The sequence below is a fragment of the Elephantulus edwardii genome, unplaced genomic scaffold (genome assembly GCF_000299155.1).
Source record: "Elephantulus edwardii isolate Elephantulus edwardi_28Jun2011 unplaced genomic scaffold, EleEdw1.0 scaffold00131, whole genome shotgun sequence".
In the NCBI taxonomy this organism is placed as follows: domain Eukaryota; kingdom Metazoa; phylum Chordata; class Mammalia; order Macroscelidea; family Macroscelididae; genus Elephantulus; species Elephantulus edwardii.
Genome location: NW_006399881.1, coordinates 3,355,101 through 3,375,997, shown reverse-complemented (window position 1 = coordinate 3,375,997; position 20,897 = coordinate 3,355,101). Strand labels below are relative to the sequence as shown.

The window sequence follows — 20,897 nt, the reverse complement described above, 5'->3', positions numbered from 1 at the left end:
ATTTGAGATGGCTAGGTTGGCACAGGATAGAAGAGCATATAGAGCTCTTGTACATAGGGTTGCTATGAGTCGCAAGCGACTCGATGGCACATAACAACAACAACATTATATTTAATAATTATATATTATATATCATATATAATAGTAATACATAATATGGATAGAGATATATTATATATGAATATATAATATATAGTATATATGATATATAATATATGTATAATATAGTATATAGTATACAGTATATAGTATATGTTGTTGTTGTTAAGTGCCATCGAGTTGCAGGTGACTCATAGTGACCCTATGAAGGAGAGTCCTCAACGCTTGATATAGTATATATTGTATATTTAGATCTATATAGTTGTTGATTGCCGTCAAGTCAAGCATGACTCATAGCAACCCTATGAACAAAAGGCCTGAATCTCTTCTACAAGTATCAACATTTATCAATGGTCATAGAGTTTCCGGAGGCACACTGTTTAGGAAGTGGATGCCACTCCTGCTTCCAATACGCACACAGGGAAATACAGACACATACACACACATATAGTCGCCTCCTGACAACAGGCCCAAAGTATGTGAGATGAAATTTCACCATCCTGAGCTCTAAAGAGCACCTTGGTCGCACTTCCTCCATGACACTGTTTTGAGGTTTTTTGGCAGTCCATAGGATATTCAACAGTCTTCTCCAAAATCATAACAGTGTGACAGATGGAGAAAAGACTGAAGCTGTCAAAGATTTCATTTTACTTGGAATTACAATCAACACATGATAAAAACAGTCAAGAAATAACAAGTGTGCTGCCTTGGGAAAATATGCTGCCAACGTCCGCTTTACAGTGCTAAAAGAGCAAGAATGACTGAAGTGCCCCTGACTCAAGCCACGGTATCTTCAATTACTTCCTTGAATTTGAAATTGAATCTGAAAGTCAGATTATTGTCCATCCTAGTTGGGAAAAATCCTTGAATATGGTATTACTGCTATGACATGTTGTTGATTACCTTTGAGTCAAGCACAACTCACAGTAACCCTATGAACAAAAGGTCTGAAGCTTTTCTATAACGGCATTTATCTAAGTTCATAGAGTTTCTGGAGGCATGTTGTTTAGGAAGTGTATGACAAAAGAGATAAAAAAGAGAGAGCACAGAATTTTATGCAGCTCTCAACAGCTATGGGAAAGGGGAGGGTGGGGACGATTCCCACTCATGACAACATTACAGGACAGAGGAGAACTTCCCAGAGGGTTTCCAAGGCTGTAAATCTTTATTGAAGCAAACTGCCACATCTCTCTATCACAGAGAAGCTGGTGAATTCGAACTGCTCACCTTCAGGGGTTAGCTACCAAACACTTAACTACTACATCACTAAGGCACCTATTGTAATAGAAAATGTTGCTTGCTGTTGACTCTCCAGTGGGATTTCAGAAACAATAAATGGCATGGGAAGAGACTGCCCATCTTTCTCCTAAGAAGCAACTGGTGGGTTTGAATCATGCACCTTTGTGCTGGCAGTGCAACTCCTTACCACTGAGCCACCGCAGCTCTATTGTAATGTAAAATACCAGCGCTAAATGAGACTGAAGTTCAGGAACAATTCTCACGACAACCATCACATTCATATTTCACCTTCTACTATTTTAAGAGCTTTTATAATCCTCAAACCAATCTGGTTTATTTTCCATTGCCCAGTTTTAGTAGCAGTTTGGGGGTTGGTTTTTCCAAATGAGTGTTTTTATGGTATATGAATGATACCTCTCACTAAAAAAGTAAAAGTCAGTGGTCAAAATATGAGCATCCGGATATACAAAGAGGCCAAGAGTGAGCCCAGTAGAGGGGCAGCACAACAATTAGCTGGAGACAAGTCTTTCCCTTCGTCTTCCTCTAGATGACAGATTCCCCCCAGATCCACTGCACACTTCATGACTTTATGAGGGTTGTGTTTTTTTTTTTTAATCTGGCCCTGGTAAGCACTAAAATGTGTAACTTTGGAGACTGAGAAGACAAACTAAATAATTAACCACTGACTGACTGGGTTAGTTCTCTATTGCGACTATAACAAATTACCAAAAACAGTGACATAAAACAATCTAAAGTTATTATACTTCTGGATGTCAGTCTAAAGTGCACCTAATTCAAGTCACAATCTTATCAATTGCTTCCTATGCATCTGAAAGCTGGGCAATGACTGAGGATGACAGAAGAAGTATAAATGGCAACCAAGTTGTGATCTGGCCTGGAGAAAGTGAAACCAAGGAGCTCCTTGGAGGCAAGGTTGTTGAAACCTGATCTCACAGACTTTGGACATGTTGTCAGGAGGCGATTTTATGTTCGTGTATGTGTCTGGGAGAAGGACCTCATGCTTGACAGGGTAGAAAGTCAGTGCAAGAGAGGAAGAAAGACCCTGGATGAGAAGGATTGATACAGTGACTGTGGAAATGGGGTCAGGTGTGTCAGAAGATGGTGAGGTTGGCACACGGTAGGGTAAGGTTCAAAGCCATGAATCACTGGGTTGCTATGAGTCATAGTTGACTTGATGGCACATATAACAACAGGAACAACTACAAAATTCTGGATGTCAAAGAATGGAAATCAAAGTGTTGGCAGGGCTGTGCTTCCTTCTGGAGGCTCCAGGAGTAAATCTAAGTATTGCCACTTTCTAAAGGCCACGTGCAATCCTTGGCTCATTTCTTCTTCTTGCACCTTCAAAGGTAAGCAACAGAGCATTTCTTCAAACATTTTTTCCATAGTCATATCTCACAGAGGGAGTTTAGACTAAGTCGGAGCCGACTCAGTGGCACCGAACAGTGGTGAATTGTTTCGTAAAGATGCTAATGCTCCAACTTCTTCAATCAATTCTGATTTCCATAAATTGCATTTGTTTAATGCTGGTCTAGGCTGAAGAATGGGTAAAACATTTTAATATTTTTCACTATTTTAAGGGAAAGGAATGAACTGAAAAACTATGGAGGGAGGGGAAATTAAAAGAAAAAACAACTATGGGATCATTTCCTGACAATCCATACAGAATAACCACCTTCTCACATGAACTTCTGAACTTTATAAATCTGATAGGACATATAATAAAGCCTTGAATCCCACATACTCAGTTAATGAGCACCTATAGGGTACTGTGAAAGAGCACAGATTCTCGCAACAGCTGGCCCAAGTTCAAAATCTCTCTGTGAAAACTTGGAGTTGTGTGCCCCGGGATTAGTTACTGAACTTCCTTGGGCCTCAGTTTCTACATGCACAAACTTAGAATAATAACAGCATCTTTCTCACAGGGCTGTCGTGAGGATTAACGGAAACATCATACGTAAGACACTTAGTCCGGTGTCTGTTCTTGTTGTTAGGGACTGTCAAATTAGCTCTAACTCCTAGGCACCCTGTGCATGACAAAACAAACCTGACCAGTCCTGCACCATCTTTAGTCTTGGCTGTGTTTTAGCCCACTGTTGAAGCCACCCTATCAGTTCATCCTGTTGAAGGTCTTTTTTGCTAACCCTTTATCTTGTCAAGCATGATGTCCTTCTTCAGAGACTAATTCCTCTTAATAACATATCCAAAGTGCACGAGCACTCTACTTGCACTTTTACCAAGACAGATGTCACCTCTGCAGCCCAGTATATTTACTGTTGTTTGTCTGGTTTTTGGTTTTGCCACTACCATCATTCAAATGCATCAATTCAGGTACACATTACATCCTCAATAGATGATTTCTCTAAGCATGGAACCACATGCTCAGTTCCATAATCAGGAGCAGGAGACACACACAGCTAAGCATTCAAAACCTTCAATTCACTCCACCAATGGGAAACTAGCACGTAAAAGATTAGATTAATATAAAATGAGTCTTTCCTTGATAGCCATCTGTGGTTTCTGCTTGCGCGCCTTGTGAAAGAGAGAATGTAACTGCCATCCAAACAGATATATGCATACTCATGCTTATTACTGCATTATTTACAACAGCAAAGAGATGGAAGCAACCCAAGTGCCCATCAACAAATGAATGGACAGAAAAACAATGGTATACACATATAAGGGAATACTACGCAGCACTGTAAAACAACGAAATAATAAAACATTCTATAACATGGGCGACCCTAGAGGACATCATTTTGAGTAAAATATCTCAGTCATAAAAGGACAAATACTGCATAGTACCGCTGTTATAAAGCAGGTCTGACATAGTGGGTTGGGAGAATAGGATAAGACCGGATAAATAATGAATACTGCATTGGAGCAGATGAAGGAAAAAGCTCTTTAAAAGGAATATATGATTAGGCAATATACATACAACAACGCAGCATAAGAAGCACATAGCAAAGTAGACTGGGAGGAGGTGGGGAGGTAGGTAATTGTGCAACAATGAATGAATATTAAAAAGAAAAATAAACTGGTGACGGGGGAAGGCAGGGAAGGGGGTAAAATGTGCAACAATGAATGAATGAAAATCTAACTTCTCTGTAAATGTTTGTTAAAATCACAAAATAAAATTTTATTTTAAAAAAGAATGACCTTCATTACTGAAATGAATTGTGAATCATCCTCCAAGAAACACGTGACCACATATTAAATATCTGAAAGAGTAGTTTTATTTGGTATCAGAAGGGGGGGAAATATGCATTTTTCAGTTCCCAATCATCAAGCAGCTTGTTATTTTTCCCTCTTGGGTTTAAATGGATGCTTATGGCCTTCTGAACAAAAGCCAAACTCACATCCGAAACAGTCAAGGCCTTACACAATGTTATCCTGTTCTGTTTCTATCTTTGTTTCGCACTAACTCCTAATATAAACTCAGAATACTGGCCAAACCAAAAACATTCGAAAGCACGAATGTACTGCTTTGCACAGTGGATCGTTCTGTACATTTCTTCTCTAAGCTGGACACTGCTAGAAGCTAGGAAGCCTACCTCAGACATCCATACCTTCCTCCATAGTGACTGGTGTGTAGTTAGCTTCTAATTACGGTTTTCTAAATAAATGGGTTACCCTACTCCTCTACTCATTACACTTATTTCTGACCATAGGAACACCTTTGATATTTTTTTCCTTTTTCCAGAATCATTTTCTTTATTCAACTAGGCAGCCTCTTTCTTACAATTCCTGATTCAGAGGATAAAACTACATTCCTCTAAAAAGTTACAAGTTTTAATTCATTCAGAGGTGTCAGGACCTTTACATTCCATACATCTTCAAGAACGCTTATGAGAGAAAGATATTGTGGGGGTTAGGGTTCATTTACTCATTCCTTGTTCCTTCCTTAATGAATAAAGATGACAAAAGCAGCAGGGATGCTTTTGAGTTTTAATGGAGAAAAGCCCTGAATAGCCTTAGTACTGTCAAAAGAACAAATAAATCTGTCTCAGAAGAAACGCAACCAGGGTGTTCCTTAAAGGCAAGGATGGTGAGATTTCCTCTCACATAATTAGGGCATGTTTTCAGAAGGGGCCAGTCCTTGGAAAAGAACATAATGATGGGAAAAGTGGAGGTACAGACGAAGTGAGAAAGATCCTTAACAAGATGGACCAACACAGTGACCGTACCAATGGGCTCTAGCATATCAGGAGGATGGCGCAGGATAGGGTAAGGCTCTGCTCTGTTATTTATAGGGTCACTATCCCAGTACTTGCTCTACAATAATGATCTTATATAGTATTTGTCTTTATGAGATGCTCAGTTAGTGGGTGAAGGAAGGGGGAAAGAGCCTGTGTGAAAAACAATATATTAAAAACTTTATGAACTTTGTATGTAAACCAGTATAAAGTAAAATAATATTAAAAAAAGAAATTATTCCACTACATCCTACCTTCATGGTAACTGTGATGGTGCTATTGACATTTGCTTTATGCAACCAGCCTTGTTTGATCACACCACCCTTCTGAGAACATAAAGATGATGAGTCCTAAAACAGAGAAAAATTGTCAGTGAAACAGAGGCCAGCCAGCTATCTAATTGGCCAAAGATATTGAGGATACAGGTCTAGGCTCTGCCTCATTTACTAATCAAAACACAAAGATCCCACTCCTATAAAAATGTCTGTTTAAGCTTGGCACTACTGACTGAACAGTGAAAGGCTTTGTGCTGTGCACACAGTAGGCCCTCAATATTTATTGGATCACAGGAGCTGTCTTCTGGTAAAGTCTTCTGCATTATGTAAACAGACAAGCAGCACTGAGAAATGTCACCGGAATTCGGGCCATCTGTCCCAAGAGTGATCAATCAGGCACAAGAGTCCAGATGAATCACCACACCACATGCCCAATGCAAGAAAAACAACTCCACAAGCAAGGCCCTAGGTGGGGGTGGGAGACGACTGTTTAGATATCAATCACAGCCTGTTTCACTTAATTTTCCCAAAATTTCACTTGGAAACACAACCATTTGGGGGGAAAAATCTTTTTTAAACATTCAAGTTTAAAAGCTAGACAGAGACTGTTGGAAAAAACCCAATTCTTTTTCCCTTCCGCTCTCCTCAGGGAATTCACTTTGGAGCCACTCTCAGCAGAAGTGGCCTTGAAGACGCCCCGGCAGTTGCACCAAGATCCTTACCTCATCTTTCTCACAGTCTTCATCAATCTCAAATACATGACTGGGGATCTTTTCTGGTCTCAGAGATTTGCTGCAAATACAAGACAAATGAAAAATTTTAGACACTGAGCAGGTCAAGGGACAGAACAATGCAAGATGAGCAGACTTGATCCTTTCACACGCAAGAGAATGCCTGGGAATACAAAGGGAAAATAATTTCCTTCTTTCCCAAGTGCATTCTCCTGATTCCCTTATTTTTTAGAAAGATTCCCACATTTTGTGTGAAGCCAGCAGCAAAAATAAAAGTAAGCCCAGAAACACAATGCCTAGTGAGGGAGCTAGTAGCGAGTTATGCTGAAACCCAAAGGCAAACGTCTCTGTAATTTCGATTCCAGCAATGGCTCTGAGAAAAATGGACAGTCTCCTGTCCTGTTGTGAATCGTACTCTTAGAAACCTGAAGGAGGGTTGCTGTTTGTGGAAACCAACTCAATAGAGGAGACAATGAACAAGAATTAAAGTTAGGGAGAGCCAGAGGTGGCAGGGAACATGGACCAGAGTTGTTAACGGTGGTAAAATTATGTCATTCCCCAGGCTAAAAAGCAACAGAAATAACCAGGATGCCCTTCAGTCAATGAACAGATAAACTATGGAACATATTTACAATGCTATGTTATTCAAGGGTGAAAATAAATGAGCTCTCAAAATCTGAACAGTGTGGAAGAACCTAAAAACTTCTTGCTAAACTCAAGAAGCTAGTCTGAGAAGGGTACATCTGTATGGTTCTAACTGCATGACATTCTGGAAAAGCTAAGATTATAGACAGTTGAAAGATCATGAGGGCAGAGTTCAGAGAGAAGGAGGGTCGATGGGTAAGTAGGTGGTGCACAGGGCATGCTTAGGGAAGTGAAAAACTATTCTGCAGGTAACACCTCATTGATGAACACATGGCATTTGTCAAAACCTATAGATTTGTTCAAATGAAAGAGTGAACCCTAATGGAAGCTATGAACTTAGTTCATATTAAAGTCCTCAATATTGACTCATTAATGACAACAAATATGACACAATAAATACCAGGGAGAGAAGGTATTTGGGGACTCTGTGCTTCCTCAGGAATTTTTCTATAAATTTAAAATTGCACTAAAAAAAGAAAATGTCTTTTTCACAAAGCAACAGAGTGAGATTTGAATTCTTCATTGGTTTGCTATCTGACCTCGGGCTGATTGCCTAACTAACTCTCCAGGGCTCCGTTTTCTCCTCTGGGAAAGTGACAAAAATCTCTTATTGGCTCTTATTGGGGTGGGGGGGGAATCAACTCATAGCTGACCCCCACCCCCCATCAGCTGACTTTCAGGGGCTGTAAATCAGAAAGCAAGAGACTGCCCATTTTTCTCTCATGGAGTAGCTAGTGGATTCAAGCCTCAAAACATGTACTACCATTAGATTAGCACTGCAACTTCCCATTCACTATGGCACCAACTGCATAACTGTCTTATTTCTTCAAAATTCCCTCAGCAAAATTTCAAATACAGCTTTCCGCATGAGGTTAGTAGCAATACAGATGAAAATGGAGAAGTGGAAACAGGGTGAATGCTTGACCCAAGGTCGTCCAGTTAAGTGGCCAATAAAAGATTTGAACCTTGGCAGTCTGGCTCCTAAGTCAGTGTGCTCATAGCCATCCTTCAATCCAACTGAAAAAGATATATTTCTTTGAGTCTGTTCCTCTATTCGTAATAAATTGGGCTGCTAAATGAAAAGTACTAGGAAGAGACATTTCAAATATTATCAAATCTATCACCAAAATGAAGAATCAATGACAGGAGCAAGATTTAATAAAGAGCATTATTTGGTATAACTTCATGCTGTTGGTACCAAAGTGCTGGTTTGGTTTTGTTTTCTTTTTTAAAAAGGCAAAACCTACGATGACACAATGAAAAATTAAAATGACAGATCTTTTTAATAACAAAGAAGAGCCACAGAGACCATGCTGGGAACAGGATGCATTTACCATGGTTATATGTTTCTAAACCGTGTGGTGCAGACTTGTGGAACTCTTATGTTAGAAGTGAGATTAAAGATCTTCAAGACAAACTGGCAGATCACACAGAGGCTGACCAGAAGAGCACTTTGAGGGCTCTATCCTGGGCAGTCACTGTACTAGAACAGTCAGCCATTCTGTTTATGAAAAAACTAGTTATAACTAACTGTTTGTTTTCAGCTTAGGATAAAGTAACAAGTGCAATAGAGCTTTTTTTTAAAAAAAACAACTCAAAGTCATGGTCATTGAGTTAGAACTGATTCATAGCTCACTCTCCAGAGGGCTGTTGGGAGAATGTGTATCACACAGGAGTATTGCCCATCTTATCTTCTGTGGAGCCACTGGTGGATTTGAACCACCAGAGAGGCACTGCCTTTGGGCTGTCAGCACAACTCTATACTGACTATGCCACCAAAGCTCCATAAAGAGAAAAGAAGTCCTGATACCTGACACAACATGGGTGAACCTTGAAAACATTATGATGAGTGGGAAAAAGGTCAGACACAAAAGCACAGATATGATTACACTTACATTAAATATCTAGGATAGGGAAAAATAGAGAGACTAAAGTTTGTTAGTGGTAACCAGCCAGAGGTGAGAGAAAAAGGGAAATATGGAGTCACTGCTTATGGAGTGTTGAGTTTCCCTTAATGGTGGTGGACAGATCTGGAATCTGGTGATGGTTCGGCTTGATGAACATAATGTCACAGAATTATACATGTAAAAAATGGTGACATGGCAAATTTTACTATTTATATACACATATATTAAAGATTTGAACTAGTGCTTCCTTATTCAGTCAGGGCTGAGGAAACAAAATCGGAATGGGCCAGGATTTTCCAGATGTTACGCTACAAGAATGATACTCGGTGTAAACTCACTGAATCTGTAAAATGTACGTGCACCAGAAAGATAACTGGAAAGGGGAAAAATGATGGGCTGACACCCTGCTATGAACAATCTCCCTCTGAGAAAACAAGGGCAGCCTGCATGTTGCATAGCAACCAAATCTCTTGACCAGCACAGCAGCAAACAGAGGCTCAGAGATAGCAACTGACTGCGTCATTTGAATGCGTGTCACTCTCCACAGTCCTAGCAACAATCTAATGTCTGACATCAGGTTCCTGAAAGGACTCACTGCACCCCTTTTTAAATCTCACATTCCAAGGCTTCAACATGTAATTTCTCCTGTCCCATTTATCTTTCCAGTACACCCACATTTCACAAATTCAGGGTCTGTTCTGATTTTACTGAGTCTTCTATGACTGAACCAGTTTAAGCCAGTTAGAAGCCAGGATAGATTCTTGCCACAAAAAATTAATAATTCATTTTTAAAACATTTTTTCCAAATAATGTCCCTTTTTCAAAGGGTCAAATTAAGCCAAGCAGCTTTTAGATTTTTAATCCACACCACTGGAAAAATGCTTACAGTATTATCCAGAATCAGAAAAAATTATTCTCTCATTAATGTGGAGGCACCAAATCCAAAAAGTAAACTCAGACATTTTGGGCAGAATTTCAATGGGCAAGGATTAAAACAATTAAAAAAAAGTCATATTTAACTAGCCAAGATACTCCATTTACCAAGCACATTGGTTATTTGAGCTTTTGTTATTAGTATAAATTATAACTGAAAAGTCTTATAAGAAGTTTTTTTAAAAAGACGCACAAATTTATTAATTTGTCTACTCAACATTTTCCTTGAATTCTGATCTTACCATGGCAACATTCGGAAGTCCCCAGAGAAATCTTCATACTTGTAGTTTACCACATGCCAATCTGCGCTGTAGGTTTTGATACACTAAAAGAAAATATGAATCTTTAATTGTAAATTCAGGGAAAAGTACCCCTAAGCCTACTTTTTATAAGTCTAATAATAGGTTGTTGCTCTCTTTAAAAGCCATTTAAGAAAGGTTGGTCCTGGGTTCTTCCTTGAGGCCTTAACTGTTCTCTCTAAACCAACTGGCTGCAGGAAAATCCTACTCATTCGACCTCCTAAAAACTCGGACTTTAAGTCCAGAGTGTATTCAATTCCCAAAGACAAGACACTAGGAACATACTCAGGAAAAGGTTTCAATTAAAAAATCTTCCAATTCTATTCTCAGCATCACAAGTTGTATACTTGTTACTGAGGTCAATTTAGTCATACTAATTTTATTTTCCATTTGCTCTAAAGGGAACTATTTAAAAAGGTAAGATTACTATTCAATGGTCCTGGAGCATCTTACCTCTTTGACAAATAAACTCTGAGCTCTTTTCTCTGCATCTTCTGGGACGGTAGACGGCACTGTTCTGCGCTGCCGACTTATCACTGAGATCTAGAAGACAAGAGCATTTTGGCTGTAGGAACCAATACGGAAAACATAGCTCTTTTAATTAAAGTCTGGCTTGCAAACTCACAGATATGTCCTCCATTGGAAACATAAGCAGATCTCTGAGAGGATCACTGTAAATCTGTGTTTTTCTCTGGATGATGACATTCTCATAGTCCAGAGGCTCCACCACTTTCGTCTTTTCCTTTATAAGAGATTAGATTGGGGGGGGGAATTGTTAGTATAGAAAAATTCACAATAACTAAATAAAACGCTCTACTTAGAATTATTACTGTTGCTAGGTGCCATCGAGCCAACTACAACTCATAGGGACCCTATTAACAACAGATCTGAACCCTGCCCTATCTATCCTTCACCATCCTCCTAATTTCTGATACGCTATTGACACAGTCACTACTGTCAGTTCATTTTGCTGGAGTCTTCTTCTCTTTCTCTGAGCCTCCACCTTTCCCAGAATGATGTCTTTTTTCCAAGAACTAGCCCCTCATGATACCATGCCCAAAGTATGTGAGGCAGTATTTCACAGTATTTCTTGCCTCTAAGGAGCATCCTGGCTGCATGTCCTTCAGGAACTGATTTGTTTGTTCTTCTGGCAGTCTATGGGATATATTAATACCAAGCACTTAAATAAATGAGTCACTTTCACAAACTAAGTATTCTCTATGCTTAAACAGACAGACTGAATACATACACACACATACACAGAAATTTCCTCTCTTTGCTAAAGACAAGAGTTCTGGAGAAACAGCATTATACTCTGCTTATTTGCACGTCTTTAAGCATGTACTGAACTTAAAGAAAAGTCACCTGTTTGGAAACCTGCTGGTTAACATTTACTTAATATGCACTAGTTACCAGGGTTGTGCTGCTAACTCATTGGCAGTTAGAATCCGCCAGCAATCTGAGAAAGATGGACAATCTCCTCTTGCATAATTTAAAGCCTTTGAAGTCTGTTGGTGGGTCTATGAGTTAGTTCTGACTTGCTGGCAAGGAGGAGAGTTTAAAAGCAAAAAAAGAATCAACATATATGTGCAACTCTGCAGCAGACACACTGTGTGAAGGCTGTATGTCCAGTATGATCAGGATAAACATAGGGAGTGGTATCCATCCAGTAATAGCAGGCAGGGCTCCAATGTGAAGACAAGAATACAATGAGCAGGGTCAATAAAGGAGTCATCTTCTGAGACCTTTTCAAGGTGTCTCGGGCCTCTAGCATTTAAGTTATTAATAAGTATAATGGCAATAATTAGCACTGATGGAACCTTGGCATTTTATCAGGCACTGTGCAAATGTTTGGTGCATGTTTTATCTTGTGAGCCTCAAAATAATCCTACAAAATTCATTATCCTCCGTTTATAGATGGGCAAACAGACTCAAGCTAAAAAAAATTGAGTGCCTTTAGAGCTGGAATTCAAATTTGGGCTTGTACTGAAAGGTTCTGCTCCTTGTGCATTATATAGTTTTTCCTTCTCTCCAATATATGCAGAAGTACTAACACATGCCTAATGCAGACTATTTATTAAGAACCTACTATACCCACCTTCCCATAATTTTTATTTCATCATGTAAACATACCACGATCTGACAGACCAAGTCTTTTGCTATTGTATTTGAGGACATGATAATTTTTTTCCCCAAGCCTGTTACCCCAGAGTCTAGAAGAGCACCTGGCACATAGTAAATATTAAATCATTAACTGTTGCATGAACTTTGATTCAGACAGAGCCATGTCTAAATATGCTATTCGAAACCAAGCTCATTGCCATCAAGTCGAGTCCAAACCATAGCAACCCCTTCATCAGGGTTCCCAGAGTGGAAATCTTTGCAGGAGAGTGCCTATCTTTCTCCTACATGGAGCCTAGTTGATCTGAGGCACTTACCATTTGGTTGGTTAACAAGCCAACACACTACACTACACCACAAGGGCTTCTTATTAATTTATAAAGGAAAAAAAAAATCACCAAAACCTATGGAAGTAAAACTCAAATATAAATATAGCACAACTAGCCACAGCTGCAATCATTGTCATATAACAATATATTAAGAGTGGTTCAGCCTTTCTACAAAGACGCGCTGAAACCCAAGAAGGAAGCCCTGCCCCTCCCAAAACCGAAGCCAAAGCAAAGGCATTGAAGGCCAAGAAGGCAGTCCTGAAGGGCGTCCACAGCCAAAAAAAAAAAAATAAAAAATCTGCACGTCACCCACCTTCTGGCAGCCTAAGATGCTGAGACTCCGAAGGCAGCCCAAATACCCCCGGAAAAGCGCCCCCACGAGAAACAAGCTTGACCACTATGCCATCATCAAATTTCCCGTGACCACTGAGCCAGCTATGAAGAAGATAGAAGATAACAACACACTTGGGTTCATTGTGGATGTCAAGGCCAATAAGCACCAAATTAAACAAGCTGTAAAGAAGCTCTATGACATTGATGTGGCTAAGGTCAACACTTTGATTAGGCCTGATGGAGAGAAGAAGGCCTATGTCCGACTTGCTCCTGATTATGATGCTTTGGATGTTGCCAACAAAATTGGGATCATCTAAACTGAGTCCAGCGGGCTAATTCTAAATATAAATTTTTCTCACCATAAAAAAAAGAGTGGTTCAATGGAATACCAATCTGCTCTATTAACTTTAACTCAAATCACAATAAAAGAAATAGTGGTGTGTTTTGTTGGGTTTTTTTTCTTCCACAAAAGGATACATATAGCTAAAAATTCTAAAGTATAGTAAAAAGTAATCATAGTGCCACTGTTGTAGAACGCAACTGACATCAGGGTTGGGGTGAGACTGAGAAAAATTGGATAAATTATGTATACTGCATTGAAATGGATGAGGCAGAGAACAGTTTAAAAGCGATATATGATAGGGTATTATGATTATGACAAGAGTCCAGAATGAAGGTTGCATAGTGGAGTGTACTCGGGGCAGGGGGGGGGTGTTGTTGTATACCAATGAAGGAATTTCACTTTTCAAAGAAAAGAGTTAAATGGGGGGGAGGGGTGGGCAGGGAGAAAAATGCAACAATGAATGAATGGAGATCCAAAATCTCTGTAAATGTTCATTAAATTTAATAAAATAAAATTTTACAAAATGGTAATCATAGCATCAAGACCATATTTGTATTTGTGTATACAATATAGTTTGGAAGCAGGAGTGGCATCCACTTCCTAAACAACATGCCTCTGGAAATTCTATGAACTTTGATAAATGTCGACAGTTATAGACAGGCTTCAGGCCTTTTGTTCATAGGGTTGCTATGAGTCATGCTCGACTCAAAGGCAATCAATAACAACATATAGTATATATAGGACATCATGCTGAGCAGAGTGGAAAGGTAGCACAAGAAAGGGAGATCCTGGGTTAGATGGATTGAAACAATAACTGGAGTAGGAGTAGGTGTGTTGAAGACGGTGAGATTGGCTCAGGACAGGGCAGACTTCAGAGCTGTTGTGCATGTGCTCACTATGAGTTGCAAGTGAATCCATGACACATATACATACAGTATTTCAAGCAGTAGTCAGGATATTATACCCAGCCAATCCGCTGAGAACAATTTTTATAAATGAGTCACAATACGTGACATGGTTATAATCAAAGTTCCAGATCGCAAGGTCATTTCAGTGCTTCCTCTGTATGATTACTTAGACAGATTAGAGTAAACCACTCTAATAAATGAGACTGTGCTCAATAAATCTAAAATATCCTAACTAAAATAAAAAACATTTCATTTTAGGTCTTAAGTTTGGATTTGTAGACTCATAACTATCAACAGCCAAATATTCCAGTGAGATCCAAACAAATGTATCGTCCCTATCATATATCTGAATACTAGCACACTGTAACTTGAAATCAAAGACAATTATATTTCTCTTTTGGAAACTTGACTATCCAATGACTAAGGATGACAGAAGAATCATCGAGCCTTTGAGTTGTGGTGCTGGACATACCATGGGCCACCAAGAAAACAAACAGGTCTGTCTTGGAGAGGGTGAAACCAAGTTTCTCCTTAAGAGGCTAGGATTTTGAAGCTCAGTCTTCCATACTTTGGGAATATGGCCAGGAGAGACCCATCCTTAGAGAAGGACATCATGCTTGGAAGGGTGGACGGATAGCGGAGAAGAGAAAGACTCCAGACAAGATGGATTGATACAGTAACCGAAGCAATGAAAGTAAGTGTGTCAGAGTGAGACTGGCTCAGGACACAGTGGGCTTCATAGGGTCACTACGGGTCACCTTCTGTGGCATATAACAACAACTACAACAGCTATCTTGGAGGAAAATTTGAACACTCTCTCCTATACTTAGCAAGTTTGTACAAATCCAAGTCAAAAAGAACTATGAATTTATATTCTAGGTCTAACACTCCCAGTAGTACATGATTGTTTTCTCACAAAACTTAAATATGAAGATGGTGGACTACGCAGATGGTGGACCAGATACTCTACAACAAAACTGCGAGAAAACAAAAATAACAAATACAGACGATAATCATGGAACTCCAAAGGGCAAATGAGAGGATAAAGAACAGAACGAACAATGTGAGAAGTTGAAAGATGGCACAAATGAGGAATTAAAGGGGGATGTGTGCTCTGACATACATGATGACTCAATGTGGCCAACTTAACATAAAACTAGGGGTGATGACAGGAAGGCAGCTTCATGACATTCTCAAGAAATGACAAAGGGACACACTCAGAGGAAGTAAGGTGAAACACAGTAAGGAGAGGTAAGAATTCCAGGGATCCTGGTGTCCACAAAGTAAGAAGGAAACTAGGAACCAGAATCAGCAATACTTTTTAGCTACTAAGGTCATTAAATGTCCCTGACCATTAATTAAATGTCCCATCAAATGTCCCCGACCATTAAGTTGGGTGGCACATAAGAAGCAGTAAGACACAGAGATGGTTCCACACTTAACACATCCCCCATTAAAGAGTGGGTAGCATCCTGCCTCACATTTGATCAGGGGAAGATCCTAGGGGCCCACTCACGTGTAATTCATCCCCTCAAGATGGCAAGTGGTGGTGACTATGCCCCTGGAAGCCCATCAACCATCACCAATTCCAGCCAGAGAGCATACCCCATAAGCCCATCATCCAATCCCTCTCACGAACTCAGAAAGTCACCCAGAGAGAGCTCCTACCACAAACTGGAACCCAAGAGCTCCCACCACACACTTGAATCCACAAATCCAGCCTGCCATACACCCACTCACTGCCACATTCACCAAACTTGCTATCTTGCCTGCTCCTGCACTACTAGTCGCACTATAGTGGCTAACATCCGCACAGCCTGCTGTCAGTCACTGTGCTCAACCAGTGAAACTGTGTTCACCGTTCCAGTCACTGTCCCACCCACCCAGAGATAGGTCATACATGGTCCACCCCACCAGCAAGGATATATCAAATCAAAATGAAAAAAAATCAGGACACGGCAAGCAAGCATACAAATCAATAAAGTAATTCTTTATTGTTTCAGAAATAATAAATAATAATAAATGAGGACAAGATGGCTCAGGCAAATGAATAAAATAATGGGTTATAACATTCTTCCAAATGAGAAAAGGTAATAGAACTACCTGATAAGGAATTATAAAGATACATATATATTCCTTCAAGAGAGCAAGAAAACTGTATGAAGGAAAAGAAGTCTTAAAGAATTTAGGAAAGTAATAACAAAATGACAAAATAGACAATGAGAAATAAGTAATACAAAACACAACTAGAAATCCAGAAGTTGAGTCGATGGAAGGCTGTAAGAGTACAACTGAAGCAATAAAAGTTAAGATCAGTGAAGCAAAAGACCTATCTCTGGACACTAATTTAAGAACAATCAGAAAAAAGAACTAAAAAAAAAAAATGCAGAGGGGGAGCTCTGGTGGCCTAGTGGCAAGAAGCTGTACTACAATTCCAAAGGTACATGGTTTGAATCCAGCAGATGCTCTGCCGGAGAAGGAGGGACAATTTCCTCCTATACCAGTCAGATCTGATTTGATGGTACATGCACAAAAAATAATTTAAAAAATTTGTTTTAAAAAATTCAGAATGCCTAAGAGGCAGGTGAGATATAATCAAAAGGAATAATCTAAACATGATTGAAATGGAATGTTACCTACAAAGGGAAACTAATAAGACTAAGTTCTGATTTCTCAGCAGAAACTGTGCAGGAATCAGGGCAATAAGATGACACAGACAACAATCTGACAGGAAAAAAAAGAAGTACCAAGGAATAATTATATAAACAGCAAAAATATCTCTCAAATACAATGGTAAAACTAGGACACTTTAGATAAACAGAAATTAAATGAACATGTAAAAACCAAACCAAGTCTATAAGAAATAGTAAAGGGATTCAAACAGAGACTTCAACCTGAGTTTAAGACATGTGAAAGTTATCAGCCAGCAACTCAGATAAAGTATTCTTGAAAACAAAATAAAATGATGAGAATTTATAAGTGAAGACAACTTAAAAACAAAAAGTCAGAAGACAAAAAAAAAAAAGTCGGAAGACACAGTATGGTTATAAAACCTCCATACTGAAAAGGGAGTCAGGGTGAGATCAAGAAATAAAGAGACTCTATTAAACTCAAGAAGATAAAAAGTAAATTCCAGCGTAACCACAAAGGAAATTAACAAACCTAATCATCAAAATTTAAAAGAAAATCATAAAGATTCAGTAAAACAAAACTGACAATAACAAAGGAATGAGGAAAAAACCACAAACGCCCACAAACAGAAAATTGGGCAAAACAAAGAAATATAAGCAACACACATACACACACACAAACCAAATGACAACAGTAAATTCATACTTATTGATAATTACACTGAATATAAATCATTCAAATGTACCAGCCTAGAGACAGAGTGTGGCATAAAGGAAATTTTTAAAAAATATCATAATATCCCATTTATTGTCTAAATATCATAATAAATATAAATATATATATAATATATAATTATCATAATATCCCATTTATTATTGAAAAGACTTAACATGTAAATAAGCTAAAATTCAAAGGACAGCAAAAACATGTATCAAGCTAACTCACATTGCTGTCAAGTCAGAACTGACTCCCAACTGACCCTGCAGTGGGTTTTCAGGAGGCTGTAATTCACACAGAAGGATACTGCCCGTCTTTCTCTGTCCCAGCTGCTGGTGGATTTGAATCTTCACTGAGGCACCGCCTTTGGACTAGCAGTGCCCAAAAAGAGCAGGAGTGACTTTTAAAAAAACTCTCTGAGGAAAACTGGATAAATAATGTTTACTGCATTGAAAAAAAAAAAAGAGTAGTTGCCTAATATATATTTAAAAATTGCTGCAATTTAAATTGCATATGAGTAATTAATGTTCTGTTCCACAATCAGCCTCAATGCTTGTTTAGACAGCTGATAATGAGTTTTGTATTGTCTCTTTCTATAGATAAAACCAACCTGATACTTGTATATTCCTTTAGGTAAGATCCATGTATATAATTGTCATTTATGTTATTCTGGTTTTCTGTAAAAAGGTATGAGCAATGAATAAATTATTGATTGAAAAAAAAACCCACACAACTCTCTGATCAAATATGCTTTAAGGCAAAAATCACCTTAAGAGACAAGGAAGGACTTTACTTAAGATTAAAGAAACAATTCACTTAGAGGACAAAACCAAAATAAATACTTACACATCAAATGACAGAACTTCAGAATCTATAAAACAAACTCTAACAGCAATGACAAGAGAAACAGAGAGTCCCACAACAGTGTTGTTATAGGAACCCTATGAACAATGGATCTGAACTCTGTCCTATCTTGAGCCATCCCATCATCTCTGATATACACGAGCCCATTGTCACAATAAGAGCAGGACACTTTAGCACATCACTTCCAGTGAATGACAAAACTAGAAAGAAACTAAAAACAGATACAAAAGCTCTAAACAATACAATCCTCCAACTTGACCTCATACACAGAACACTCCATGCAATAATAGCAGGACAATACATATTCTTTTCACATTCACATCAGCAGTTTTCCAACATATTTTAGACTAAAAAGCAAGCCTCGACCAATCAAAACACACAAATAATACAAAGCCTCTTCTCTGACTATAATGCTAAAAAATTATAAAACAGTAATAAAAAGTCAAGGAAACATTAAAGGGCAGAAACTTAATTACCCCTACCTTGATAAAGGTGAAACAGAAACTAAAGACGCAATTAGTTCTTGAAAAGGAACCATAAACTCAACAAATCACTGGCAAAAATTGACAAAGGAAAAAAATTACATAATGTAAATGACCAAAGACAGACATGAGATCAGTGACATTATACTGAAACCAACTAAAAGAGAAAGGACCATTGCAGAACAACAGGAAAATTTGTACCGTAATGAATTTGGAAATCTAAATGTGCCAATTTATAGGAACACACTACCTACGTAAATGAACACTAACTGAGGTAGAAAATTAGAGGATTCGTAACAAAAGAATACAAGAAATTGTATAAAGAAAATCTATTTTATGCTACCTCCTTTCCCCTAAAAAACCCTACCCACTCAAGACAGTTTCATTTGAGAGATCTACAAAGCAATCAGAGACATCAACAGACATCAATTTTACTAAAACTATTCCACAACAAAAAAAAGGCAAAGAATACTTCCTAATTCATTCAATGAAAGCAACATTACCCTCATATTAAAGACAGGCAAATATAACACTAGAAAAAAATACTATACACCATTATCATCATTAATACAGGCATAAAAATACTGAATGAAATTTTACCCAACAAAATTCAGTATCATATTTAAAAAAAAGACCAAGTTATATTCACACCAGGTAAGCAAACATAGCTGAAAATTAGAATATGAATTAATGCAACTCATCACATAAAATAAAACAAGAAAGAATATATTCACATGATCATTTCCAACAATGATAAACAATTATTTGGTAAGGCCCAACACTCTTTTCTGATAAAGTTGCAGGGGACTCAATGGCACATAATAACAACATGAGCTGTAGTCAACTTAATCCAGCACCTAACAACAACAATGTAAATTTTCACCTACAGTACAAAAAAACATACTGTTTAGGAGGAATATATAATTAGGTATTATTATCATGACAAGAGTCCAGAATAAAAGCTGCATAGTGGAGTGGACTGGGGAGGTGACTGTGTAATAACGAAAGAATTTTTTCTTACTTTTCAAAGAGAAGACCTAACTGGGGGGGGGGGGAAGGGTGGGCAGGGAGGAAAGTGTGCAACAATGGAAATCCAAAGTCTCTAAACTTCCATTAAGATAAATTTTTTAAAAAAACTAAGAAGAGTAAGCACTATAAAGTCTTGTTTTGCTCAGATCCGCTTGGTATTAGCAGTCAGGAGATCAGAAGATGTATTATGTGCTCGCTTCAGCAGCACATATACTAAGATTGGAACGATACAGAGAAGATTAGCATGGCCCCTGCGCAAGGATGACACGCAAATTCGTGAAGTGTTCCATATTTTTAGATAAAATTAAACTGATATCAGAATATTATAAAAAAAGCTATACTCTGACCATTTTGAAAAAAAAATCTGCATTATGCAGATGACACACACACACACACACACACACACACACACACACACACACAAAAGGAAGATGTATTATACTGGGCAAGTTCGCCATTGGGGACTTCTCCAAAATACTGAAGAGTGGTGATGTCAGTTTGAAAACTAAAATACACTTGGATCCATGTCTTCTCAAATCACTTGCTATGTGTCAGTACAATGAATAAGAATGACAGCAGAATTGATGCCTCTGAGTTGTGGTGCTGGAAAGAGTACCGAATGAATGCCAAGGAGAACATGCAGCCAGAGTGCTCCCTGGAGGCAAAAATGGTGAAGCATCATCTCTCATACTTTGGACTTGTAACTAGGTGAGGCTATTCCTTAGAAAGGGACATCATGCTTGGAAAGATGGAGGGATCAGTGAAGGAAAGGAAGACCCCCCCCAACGAGATGGA

General features: G+C 38.5%; 1 protein-coding gene across 1 annotated transcript in view; it reads right to left on the bottom strand.

Moving 5' to 3' along the window:
* The window catches only part of DOCK11 (dedicator of cytokinesis 11), a 241,697-nt gene that overhangs the window by 154,457 nt on the left and 66,343 nt on the right, over window positions 1-20,897 (bottom strand). The window contains exons 2-6 of the mRNA XM_006893767.1: window positions 10,971-11,087; window positions 10,799-10,888; window positions 10,289-10,371; window positions 6,553-6,622; window positions 5,810-5,905 (exon numbers count right to left, since the gene is read on the bottom strand). Of these exons, the coding sequence (XP_006893829.1) occupies window positions 5,810-5,905; window positions 6,553-6,622; window positions 10,289-10,371; window positions 10,799-10,888; window positions 10,971-11,087 (456 nt within the window). The remainder of the gene's footprint in view (window positions 1-5,809; window positions 5,906-6,552; window positions 6,623-10,288; window positions 10,372-10,798; window positions 10,889-10,970; window positions 11,088-20,897) is intronic.